The sequence below is a fragment of the Acipenser ruthenus genome, chromosome 11, assembly GCF_902713425.1.
Source record: "Acipenser ruthenus chromosome 11, fAciRut3.2 maternal haplotype, whole genome shotgun sequence".
Lineage (NCBI taxonomy): Eukaryota > Metazoa > Chordata > Actinopteri > Acipenseriformes > Acipenseridae > Acipenser > Acipenser ruthenus.
This window is the reverse complement of record NC_081199.1, coordinates 32,114,690-32,127,146: the sequence shown is the minus strand read 5'-3', so window position 1 is coordinate 32,127,146 and position 12,457 is coordinate 32,114,690. Positions and strand designations below refer to the sequence as shown.

Below are 12,457 nucleotides of genomic sequence, written 5' to 3'. Positions count from 1 at the left end.
TATTTTAAAGCTTACATTCAGTACAAGGAAACTACAATGCAACTTGTTTACATCAGAAAGTCACTCCCTGGCCATTATTAAACTTGATTAAGAGAATCATAGAATACAGCTGTGTATTCCTTATAGGATGGTTATGAATGATGCTTAAGAAAAAGAAAAAAAAACCTGTATGACTGATTTGGAACACGGAGTACACAAATACAACTACTGTTTAAAATGCCGCAATTAAAAAAAAACAAACAAAAAAAAAACAAAAAAACAAAAACACAACACACAATGTTAAAAAGACCTGAAACCAGTGTATTAAAAATCAGTTTTTAATGTTTATTACTCTTTTGGCTACGTTCTCTACAATTTCAGCAGCACCTTCAGACAGTTATTCTTTTTGTATGTACAGTGAAAAAGAAGCTTGCAACCTCAAAAACGTTAGCAAAATGTTAACGTTTAAACATTAAAGTGACACCTGTGGTAACAGGTTCTCCTTTACAGAAATTACAAACAAAGCATTCATTCAGTATTATGGACAGGGCACTGACCAGGGAAATGTACAGAACAGATATACCATGTACTTATTTACTGCATTTCGTGGAATAGTTTGTACTGGACAAGGCAGTTTTAAACTTCACAGTAATGGTTACGAAGCAGATTAATGGAAAACAATGTCTGTACTTAACTTGTTTAGTGTCAGGTTTTGAGGTTTTCAAAGCGTTCTGACACTTACCAGTTTAATATTAAAACAATGCAACACCTCCTACTTGGTAGCAATGAACTGCTGCAATTGTCTGAGGAGTGACAAGCTAAAACAGACATCCGAACTGCCAAAAGCATAATGCGCTCTTACTCTGAATGTTTGTTTTGTTTTCTCCAACACAAGTGATAACATGCCTTGATTTTCTTGTAACTTTTTTTTGTTGTTGTTGTTGTACAACTTGTACCTCAAGTAGGTCATACAACTTTAGCAAAAGTAATAGCAACATTAATAGCAGCAAATAAATGCTTCTGAAGACATACAAATGAAAATATCCAGTAAGAAAAACAAAAAGGTTGTTTTAAACACTTTACAGGATTTAACTGCTGAAGTTTAAGAATAACTGAAAATTATATCTGTACAGTATTATACAATTATGCTAACAGTTTTTTTTTTTTGTTTTTTTTAAATCATCCTGTATAGGATACTATACATTGCCTTTTGTCAACATTTGGTTACGTTCTGTGCATTCTGCAAAACAAGACCCTGCCTGGGCATAAATAATGCAATTTTTAGACTGCATGCTCACATTACAGTACAGTTCAGTTCAACAGCATTCCCATGGCTATTCAAACTCTGAAAAGAAACTTACAAAAAGCAAATGCTTTTCAGAAGCCATAGAAAAACAACTGTGGTGCTTTTTCATAGTAAACATATTACTGAGCTAGAATTATAATGTCAAACTAAGAACAGTTCATGAAATAAGTGACTTTGCTGTTTTAGCATTCACATCCAGGCAGGCACCATTTCCTCTGCATTAAAACAGCACGCTTGCATTTCTCCCTTTTGTTTCAAGTGTTTGTGCCTTTACTGACACACCTCTGAATCAACCAGTGACTGTACCTTTAACAGACACCAGTGCCACATTTAGGCAATTTTGCCGCAGTGTTCTAAATCACCGTTACCTTTAAAAAATCTTCCATTATGTGGCACAGATACCTTCCCCCAAATACAGCACAAGCTACTCAGGAAGGTGCCTGTAACTGTCATCTTTGACACATCCATTCTTTTTTTTTTTTTAATTCACAAGGCTACAAACAAGTCTGCTCAAACACGTCACTTGCTTCCACACACAATTCTTCCACACCGTCTTGCAGGAGGAAGCTGCTCGAAACATCACACCAGAATTCAGTTGACAGTAAGAATCCTCAGTAGGAAATTATACTTGAAGTGGGAGGCATAGAAGGTGCTCCCATATGCAGATTTCCTGAAGAATTGGACCTCCTCATGTGAGGAAGGAGGTAGGAATCACTAGCCAGCTGATGCACATCAAACCGGTCCTCCTTTCGATACGCCAAACAACGCCTTATAAAGGCCTGAAACAGAAAATAAAAACAAATACATTGACCTATTACTCAGTCAGATCACCATACCTGCAAGAGACCATCTGCACTGTTGAAACATGCACTAAATCCATCACCACACAAACCATATACCTTTATTATGATCATGGATGAAGGTGCAGAAACACACACAAAAAAATATTCTAACAGCACAGCACTGAGGTTAGTTTTGTTTTTTTGTACTGTGCTATAGGATGTGGAATGTTTGGTATTTTCACATCAAAATTCCAGTCATTTTACCTTTGCTTCATTACTAACAACTGGCTTGACAGGAAACTGAACTTCTGTGGCTTTCAATATTGTGTTTTCCTGCAAGATGTCTTGCTGGGACTGGTTGTGGCCAAATGGCTAAAAGACAGAATAGATGAACGTTGGGTTAGGCAGGTAAAGAAACGGAACCATTTATATAAAAAAAAAACGAAAAAAAAAAAAACACACAACACCACTTCACATAGAAATTGAACAACCTACCTTTCTTCCATACAGACACTGGAAAAAAATTACTCCTACTGACCAGACATCAACTTTGTTTGAAATCTTGGGTGGTTCTTTGCCAACTACAAAGCACTCAGGAGGCAAGTACCTGAGAAGAGACGATTAAGTTTTCCATTCAATTCAACTGAAAAACCAAAAGCACCACATTTTTGAAAATATTTAATGTAAATCCCATAACACTGTATAATGGTCCCACCCACTGAAAACTGCACTGGTAAGGTGGTCTAATGGAGTATTATGCAAGACAACAATATTATTCCCAAATTAGGTCAGATTATATGGTTACATGGAGGAATTGTTAGTGTTGTAGTCTAATATTATAAAAACTAAAATAGATATTTTACCAATAGGTGCCTGCTCCTTGCGACGTCAAATCCATGCCATCAACCCCATAGTTGTCATCGTCCATAATTTTGGACAAACCGAAGTCTGTGATTTTTATTTCACCACAGGCTGTCCCATCCACCAGAAGAATGTTGCCTGAACACAAATGTTAAAGGTAGACTAGTATCATCAGAAATACCATATATACAAACAATTTGATACATATACAAATCTCACCACCTTCTCTTAGTGCAGTTTGAAATAATGTATAAACAAAGGAACAGTGTTTAGTCCTACCAACATATATACCTGGCCAAGGCTCTAAACAGAAACTCAGAGCAAATCAGCCTCATGAAAAAGGATCACATGCATGCATGTATGAATGAATGAATGAATGAACGAATGAATGAAAGCAGCTTCCCCCCCATACCTCCCCAGATTCCGATACTCTCAACAACTTACATTCAAAACTAAAAATGGGAGTTTATGAACAAAGCATTCCTGGTGGCATAATCTAAGGGGAATGTTGTATCAGAATTAATGGTTTGGAAACAATTAAAATGGATTTGAAAAAGTTATATAACATTTTTCCAGATAAGTTCTTTAAACTAAAAGAATGGCAAATCCCAATTTGTACTGTTTGCAGCTGTGTTTGTACCCACCTGGTTTGAGATCATAGTGGATAATAGGTGGCTTGATTTCATTGAGATATCGTAGTGCATTCACAATCTGCATTACTATTGACCTGGCTTCTTTTTCAGACATTAATTTATGCTGTTTCAAGTAGAAGTCCAAGTCATTGCCTTCACAGTATTCTAACACTGTACAAAACCTGAAAATAAATAAATAAATAAATGTGAAAATAAAACACACAAGCAGCCAATAGTGTTACCTGCGTAAAAAAAAAAAGGAAAAGGAATACAGTGCTAATAAGCTAAATAAATCTCAGTAATAAACATTGAACTACATGATAACTAACGCCCAGTCATGTCATGCTCAGCCTTTCTCGCAGAAAGCAAAGTTGCCCAACCCATGAGTTGACTGTCCTCACCCAATAAACAATGAAATTGGAAATCTGCTTATATACTTACGTGTCTGTGTCCAGCGAGAAATAGTCATATAACTTCACTATTCGAGGGTGATCTAGTTCCTTGTGTATCCTATATTCTCGGCACGCATGTCTATAATAAATGTAAAATTACTGTTAATGTAAACAAAAGTATTCCGGTGGGTCGTGAACAGTGGTATAGACACCAGTACTGTCATAATTCAACCATCACTTACATATACATAGCAATATTCACACATTTCATAGTATAATTTTCTTTGGGCTTTTTCTTATTTGTTAATTGAATGCCATGGTCGTTGATTAAGTGCTTTCATTACAGTGTGCAAAAGATGATATTACAGAGGTAAGACAATGAAAGCACACAAACCTCTGACTTTTAAACCACCATCTTAATTCAGTAAACTTCCTCCCTGGGACCGCTGAACAGCTCTCTTCATTAGCCCTCTCTTAATACCTTTTTGTTTTGGTGACCAAAAAACAGTAATTTCACTATTGTTCTCAGACAAAATCAAATGTAGCAAGTACACACACCTTTGTATTCCTCCAATTTTGTTTAATAATGTGTATTCATTCTAAATTATCTTAAAGCTATGGCCATAAGTTTTGCATCACCTAGAATTTTAGGATTGAGAATTTAATAAAAAAAATAAAAAATAAAAAAAATGAAAAAAACACCTTATATGAACATAATTAATTTTTTTTATTTAACATCATGCAATCAAATAATCATGTTTTTGTTAAGTATATGGAAAACTACAAAGCGGTATGTCATTTAAAATGTTGACCTAACATTATTCAAACAAGTTTCATTTGACTTTATGAAGCAAAAATAGTTAATTCTATAGGGTGATGCAAAACAGTTGGCCATAGCTGTACTGTCAGAATGATGGATTTCATAACATAGACCCCCTGCACGGTTCTTTACATAGTGCATTAGATCTATGCTGTGCCTCAAAAATACAAACAAACAATGTCCCAAAGAGCACCACACATAGGAGAGAATGAATAGATTACATACTTGTGATAGTTCTCTTTCTTCTCTTCTCTCCAGTTTTTATTGAGTTGGTGGATCTTCACTGCAGCATATCGTTGCTCAAACAAATCAAAGGCCTAAATTATAAAAGTAAAACTATCACTAAATGCAATAACTAAAAGTGGTTGAACCAATTTTTTTTATAATTAACATTCAAGTAACTTCTTCAAATTGCATCACTTAGATGAAATATGAATATTATATATTAAAACATGGCAAGAGGGGCCTGTGGCGGAGTGTCCCGCCCCTATTTATTATTATTTGTATTTTTGTTTGCGGCGCGGGTAAAAGCGCCGCGTCTTTTGTTATTATATTTAAAAACCCCGTGAGGATGCATGGCTGATCAGCTACTGATTATTTAACTAGCTGACAGTCATGCATCCTTACCAAACGCGTGCAGACTCTGGCCGGGGGATAATAAGATAATTACCAACTAGTTAAATCCCTCGGCCAGAGTATATAAACCAGCAGCACTCTGCACTCGGGGTTGAGAGTGTAGAGGAGAGTACGGGAGAGCGGAGAGAGAAAAAGCAACATTAACAAAACAATTGCTAAGACGTGCTGGATTTCCCAGCACATCACTTACTTGTTTGTTTGTTCATTCGTTTGGCCCTTGTGCCCTTTTGTTTTGTGTTGTGTTAATTTGTTTAATATTTTGTTTATTAAATACGCTGAGTGCACTAACACTCAGCTTCAACCGCCCATCCACTGTTTGGTTTGAGTTACTTCCTGGTCCGTGACGTCATCCACATCACCACTGCGAGCCAGACTGTCACAGGGCCCCTTAATTTCTATGGCCTATGCTGCATGCTAGGGCATGCATTAATTCACAACCACTGCCCAGGTAAGGATACTGGGTGCATCACCCCCAAAAATGAACATTTGTTACATTGGATAAATGATCACAACACAACTGGCAATATTTCAAACTTCTGTGCATCAGCATAGACACATCTCCACAAAAATCTTGGGATTGCCATTAGTTTGACATTTAGGGCTATGCCACAATTATTTTTTAAATTAAATATTCTAGATTATTAAATCTAGATTCAGTTATTAAATTAAATGACTATACCACTATTTTATATTGTAATTAAATTACTTGTACACACATGTATATAATAAAACATTCTATTGGGGAAGGTATTTTAAAAACATAAGTAAAAACTTGCTAGGGGTGGTTAATCACTTCAAATGTCATAATAAACATATTAAATTTTTTAATTACTTTATCTTATCTTAATCTTAACACATTTCTCGTCTTTGTAATCTCAAACTTGTGTGGTTTATTGCTTACTAGCATCAACATATTTTATTAAACGTAGGTTAACAATTCTGTTCCACAAACCTTATATACTTCACTGAAACCCCCTCTGCCCAGGAGATGTAGTAATAGATACCGGTCATTCAAAGTAGGGTGATCTTTAAACCTTAAGATCAGAAAATGGGTTTAACAGAGGTTATTACAAGTCAAAAGGTTTTTAATGCCTTAAGAATTCCTAAACTCTGCATAACAATTGTGGATTAAAAAATTTAGAATTAACTCTCATACTATGGTACATATGGAATGAAGAAATATCTACAATTTATCGTTTAGTATTATTGAACTAATATGAACTTTCTGCCATTTTTACAATGGTCTGTTACTAGAGAAAGAGTTGTCTAGCATGCAGATAATGTCAAATTATTTCAGCAGTTCAAAACATGTTCCTTGTTTTGCAAAAGCACATGACATTGCTGCCCTACTGAAATAGAATTAATCTTATTGTAGACAACAACAAATGCTCAGCTTTAAATCAGTCATAGGTAGAAGTGTTGCAGCTTAAAAAAATGGTTTCAACCAAGTACACTCTAAGACCAGCATACATAAAACAATCACCACTGTTTTTCAAAATGTAAGCCATCAGTGCAAACCTCTCCACAAGCATTTGCTGGAGAACAGTTTTATTTTGAAACTTACTGAGAGTTATCTTCATTGTTTATTCTTTTCAGCTCCCGTATGTGAAGATTTCTGACTCTCTCAAGACGTTCTAGTTCCGCCTGGATTTCAGCTTCTTCCTATAAATCGTTTCCAGAAATCATTTTAACATCTCTTTTCTACCCTCTCCACTCCTCCCTCCCAATATTCCAAATTACACAAGGTGGCAGTTCTTCAGAATTCTACTTTTATATTTTCCTGTCTGTTCTATTATGAAATATTCATTTCTGATTTAAAACAACTTCTGGTAGGGTCATTCCTTTGTTAATAAGCACAAAAAGTGCCAAATAGTATATCAGTCATTAATAGACAGTTAACCCATTAAAAAAGAGAGACAAGCACGTTTTGGTCAATAGGGAATTTGTAAGTAAATAGGTATTACTACCAAACTAAAATGCAAGAGGCATATAACTAGGCTTGCTACTTTGATTAAAAAAAAAAAAAAAAAAAAAAAAAAAAAAATTCGGTACAGCTCGTTAAAACGTCGAATTGCCACTGGGGTCGCTGTCAGTCAACTCAGTGGTCCCTTAATAGGATACTGTAGTTTCACTGTCAAGTCATTTCACCCTGTTCTGACATTGTTGACTGAAGCAGCGCTAGAATACTCTCATTCGTTTAAGTGACTGTTAAATCATCAAGACCTACACCGACTGTGCACTTTAATTTGCCAGCTACAGCGCCTGTCAGCTGAAGTCTCCGCGTCAGGACGAAGCGGGCCCATCTGCCTTGCCTTCCAGTAACACAGATCACTGAAGCAGGTGGGCAGGGGGAGTGACGGTTAAACGAGTGTGACGCACATCTGATTATTTCATCTGATTTGATGTGTATGTAGGTGAGCACGTTGTAACCTGCCCCCTAACACCCAAACAACCCCCTGCCCTGTACACACACACACACACACACACTTCGTACAAGGAAGAAATATGACTTGCATTTGAGGAACTGTGCAGGGAGACGCACGAGTTGGGGGGAATAACACTGCAGTAAACGACAAACTTGTCAGTTTTTTCAGGGAACACAAAAAAGATCCAATGTCAAAAATACACAGCTGAAAGGACTGTTTTAAAATAAGCAGGCTTCCATTTAGATGTAATGTAGTTGGTTTTGTTAGTACAGAACTATATTTTCAGCAGAAGTACTATTTTAATTCAGAACGATAGGATTCTGAAAATATCACTTGCCAAAAGAGACGACTGGACACGTGGACTGTAATACAGTACACACTTTTAAATTAGGTACGTATTGTAGCAGTATGTAAAATTCCCCATTAACGACCCAACAGCAAAATGAAATCAAAATGTTACCCCATGCACAGGACTGCTTAAAAACATAAACACAATGCAATTTAGCAAAATATTAAAAAACAGGTCTTCAGAATTAAAACCGTATCTGAAGTCAGTATTCAAAATTGCAATATAGTGCTCGATAAGGCCCAATGTCACAGTTCACTTGTCTCATTCGCTTTGTTTTTGGAGGAAGCGCTGTGTAACTGTAGTGCAAAATAAAGACAGACTGATTTGCCATCCCAGAAAAAACAAAAACAAAAAAACATGAGGGCTGCGATGGTTAAACAAGTCAATTGTAACATTGAAGAGATGGGCTTTGTATCAGAAAACTGGTGATGGAGTCGGAAGTCGAGTGTGATGGGCAAGTGCATTAATTTGTTACATTATATATATAAATAAATAAATAATGGGGATTGTTTTTATTCTTAATAAAAGGGCGGTAAAACGCGACTGACGTGTACTGAGTGTCGTATATATCCGAGTGCTGACTGTATTATTTTTACTTGTAAATTTATGCTACAAAAGTCTGTGTAATACACTTATATGCTGCGTTTCTACAGTTTATTTGAGACAATTCTTAAAATTTGTGTAGGATCTTTATCTATACAAGGTATAGCTCCGCTGTGACCAAACTTTATTTCAACTAGAACCATGGTTTTGTTGCATGTTGAATATGATAAAGGGGTTTAGCTAAATGAGACTTTAAAAAAAAAAAATTAAAAGAATAAAATGGTCGATTTCACCCATTCCCTGCTTGAAATGAAAAATAAAGAATTGAAAAAAAATCTGGTAAATTCTTTAAAAAATTAAAAATCAAATAGTAGCAAGCCTACATATAACTCACTTTTTGTACACAGCATTTGCATGTTACACAATATCTATGTACTAACCTAGTACAGTACTTAATGTGCTTTTTTTTTTTTTTTTTTTTAAAGAAGTTTAGACTTTTTTTTTTTTAACATTTAAAATAAATCTGACCTTTTTGAGATGCCCTAATCTGAGTTTGAAGATTTCTTCCTGTTCGTGGTACTCCGCTACAGTTAGCCTGGCAAAGGAATAAAGTAAAAAGTTAAGACTCCTAAAATACAGTTGAATAAAGAGTACAAATCCAGTATCTTAAAGTGTTAGGTCTCGTCTGGAAACTAAAAAAAGTCACCCGCCCAATAAAGCAGTCATATTAGATGACAGGTCAGAGGGTAGGGTTAACATTTTGCCTGATGAGTTTCCATAACATTGAAAATATGAATAGATTTACAGAGCTTCCCCATGGGAGCCTCTTCCATTTTAACTTCTAATAATATCTCACAAACCTGTTAATTCTGTGTGTGCAGATTCAGTTAGGCAGTATGACATGAATTGACACTTACAGCTGCGGTAGACTGGGCTTCAAAAATGGATCATTTTCTGCACCATTCACAGCCTTGGTTTTCCGTTGCTTTGGCTCAGAATTTGCAGTTGGTATCTGAGAGTTATTTGTCGTTGGGGGTTTTCGCTTAGCTAATAGCTTTCTCTGCCTTTCAATTTCTTCTCTCTGTTGATTTATCCATTCTTGCTGCCTGCCGCACAGCAAAAAAAAAAAAAAAAAAAAAAAGAGCTGACGGATGCTACTGTGAAGATATTTTATACGAAATTAATGCAGATTTCATAGCAGAACCTTTCAATATATATAATATGTGCAGGCTAAAATATAATTAAGACAATGTACCAAGTCATAAACTATTATGGTAATAACTTGAATATAATTGACAAATAAGAATTTCTAAAAACAGCAAAAGAACTTACTTTACAAGATTTTGAAATGCAAAGCCATCTGTCCACTGTTCTGTGAAAGAAGCCCCATGCCGTACTGTAGTGAAGTGGCCCAGGCGCAATCTGTCCTGCATGCTTTTCTCCCTGCATGCCTGTTTGTCCTGTGTACTCTATTTAAAAAAAAAAAAAAAACACACACATGTAGACATTTGTCTTGTGAACCGCTGCAATTTAAAAGTATTCCATTGGTATGGCAACTGGCATGCAAAAATGTCAAGCCAACACAACAAACAAACCATGCATTTCATTAATAACCTCTGTTGAAAATGTACTTTTGAAAACATCCTTCAATATACAGTAACATTGAATTTATATAGGTTCTGATTTTTGGGGTTAAGTTGATAAAGCCAAATTGTTCCTGCTCAAACTGAATTTTTTAAAATATCATGGTTAAATCCTAGCTCACCCGAAAATGGTATATATTAAAAAAATAAAAAAATAGATTAACCTAACAGACACTTTCCTTAACGTTGTGTAGCTCTTAGAGATCATTGATTTACAGAAACAAAGGTCAAAATAAAGGTATTTTAAATGTGTGTATTAAACAGAAGGATATTAAAATGTAAAGATCCTGGTATATTATTGAAACAGAAACCAATTTCATCCTATTAAAATGTGAGCAAAGGCCCAAATAAGGGTAAAATTCCACAAAAAACCCCCTAACAATAGAATGCTGTATATACTTGTTACAAGATTACCTTTTCAATTAGCAGCTTCTTACTCATAGTGATGCACTTATTTAATCGCTCCTTATACTTTTCAAGTAACTTCTGTTGTTCGTCTATTTGCTTCCTGAGATCACAGTTTGCCTGCAAAAAAAAAAAAAAAAAAAAAAAGTAAAAACATGCAATTAAAAATTTTGTAAAACCTAAATTAAAAAAAACAAACAAACAATCAAGTCTGGATCTAAAGACATTTTTCCACCAGCAGCTTCAGAACTGATCAGCAGTACTACAAAAACCTGTTACTACATCAAGCTTCGTCTTACCCTAAGCAAATCATCTATTCGTCCTTCCTTCTTCTCAAGGTCTAGGTTTTTATTACTTTCGAGAGCAGCTAATTTCTGTATCGTAAGGTCAGTCTGCATTGATGGGGACAAAGAAATCTCATTTAATGATCATGTTCATGAAAAAACAATACAGCATCAGAAATTAAAATGAAAAACAAACCATAAAAAATGTACACTAATTACCTGAACACATTTAAAGGATAACTGCTTTGGATTTACAACCACATGGTCCCCAAATGACAAACTAGTAGGAGACGGGCTATTTTGTCTAACCTAAAACAAAAGAAAATCTGGTTTGATAAAAATGTAAAACATCTGTAATATACAAACATTCAGCTGTATGTGAACATATTCCCAATCAGCATCTCAAATCCATTGTGTCATGTTATTCAAATTCATTACACTGCATAACAGCTGATTCACAAAAGACAAAAGGTATATTTAAAATTAAGTAAATACATACTTTAGATTCAAGATCAGATATTTATGAAGTCCCTAATACATTTAAAGTTATTTAAATATACTATGCAACATTCTCTCATTTTATGTAGGCCTATATAAGCTATTGTTTCTATTGCCTGAACAGCAGAAATGTATAGCTTGAGCACTATATAGAACATCAATCTGCAGAACTCACCATGGAAGAGGGTGTGGAATGTGAATGTGAATTTTGAGGAGATCGGATTACTGGAGGTATGCCTCGCACTGGACTAGAGCCATTCCCTCCCTGGAACTAAAAAGGCAAATGCCAGGAAAAAAATGGTTATTGTAATACAGGAATATTTTTTTTTTTTTTTTTTTTTTATTTTTTTTTTTTTTTTTTTACTGTTGTCTGTTAACCAGATTTTCGAATAATAGGGCCACAACCTAAAACATCCTAGAAGCCTGAAACATGTATTTCTGCAATATGTGTTAGAGGTTAATTTGTCTTTTGTGTTACGTACAGACGTGCGTAAAGACAAGCCGACAGGCATCTCCTTATACCCAGATAGGATGTTCTGTTCTCTAAATATATGTACAAATGAATGTATGACACATGCACGCAAGTACAGACAGACAAACGCCTTCACTTTAATATAGGTAATAAACTAAAAATACTTACATCAAAGTAATCGCTAATTTTGGGTCCACGTGCAGAAGCTTTTCCTAGCAGATAAAAAAAAAAACAGTTCTTCAGATTTGCCCTTTTTGTACCACAAGTTCCATTGATTTAGCCATAGTTCTGCCTAGTATACCAGCAAGTTTCCACTTTGCACACTTGTGTAACTGGGCTGGCTCCCACCTGTAATGCAAATTGAATCTCCAATACTGTATGTATTCTGTAATACAGAAAAGCTGCATCTCCAAGTCAACATTAGTCACG

At 35.2% G+C, this 12,457-nt stretch overlaps 1 protein-coding gene across 7 annotated transcripts in view; it reads right to left on the bottom strand.

The window, feature by feature from the left end:
- Positions 1-301: 301 nt before the first annotated feature.
- The window catches only part of tlk1a (tousled-like kinase 1a), a 35,670-nt gene continuing 23,514 nt past the window's right edge, over positions 302-12,457 (bottom strand). For all 7 annotated transcript variants that reach the window (XM_059033690.1, XM_034045289.3, XM_034045290.3 and 4 more), the window contains 17 exons: positions 12,197-12,240; positions 11,732-11,827; positions 11,278-11,367; positions 11,074-11,166; positions 10,784-10,894; positions 10,059-10,195; positions 9,644-9,832; positions 9,255-9,321; positions 6,973-7,070; positions 6,361-6,442; positions 4,998-5,089; positions 4,002-4,091; positions 3,573-3,742; positions 2,931-3,066; positions 2,563-2,674; positions 2,332-2,439; positions 302-2,064 (listed from right to left, as the gene is read on the bottom strand). In XM_059033690.1, coding sequence (XP_058889673.1) covers positions 1,897-2,064; positions 2,332-2,439; positions 2,563-2,674; positions 2,931-3,066; positions 3,573-3,742; positions 4,002-4,091; positions 4,998-5,089; positions 6,361-6,442; positions 6,973-7,070; positions 9,255-9,321; positions 9,644-9,832; positions 10,059-10,195; positions 10,784-10,894; positions 11,074-11,166; positions 11,278-11,367; positions 11,732-11,827; positions 12,197-12,240 — 1,883 coding nt within the window. In that variant the 3' untranslated portion in view covers positions 302-1,896. The remainder of the gene's footprint in view (positions 2,065-2,331; positions 2,440-2,562; positions 2,675-2,930; positions 3,067-3,572; positions 3,743-4,001; positions 4,092-4,997; positions 5,090-6,360; positions 6,443-6,972; positions 7,071-9,254; positions 9,322-9,643; positions 9,833-10,058; positions 10,196-10,783; positions 10,895-11,073; positions 11,167-11,277; positions 11,368-11,731; positions 11,828-12,196; positions 12,241-12,457) is intronic.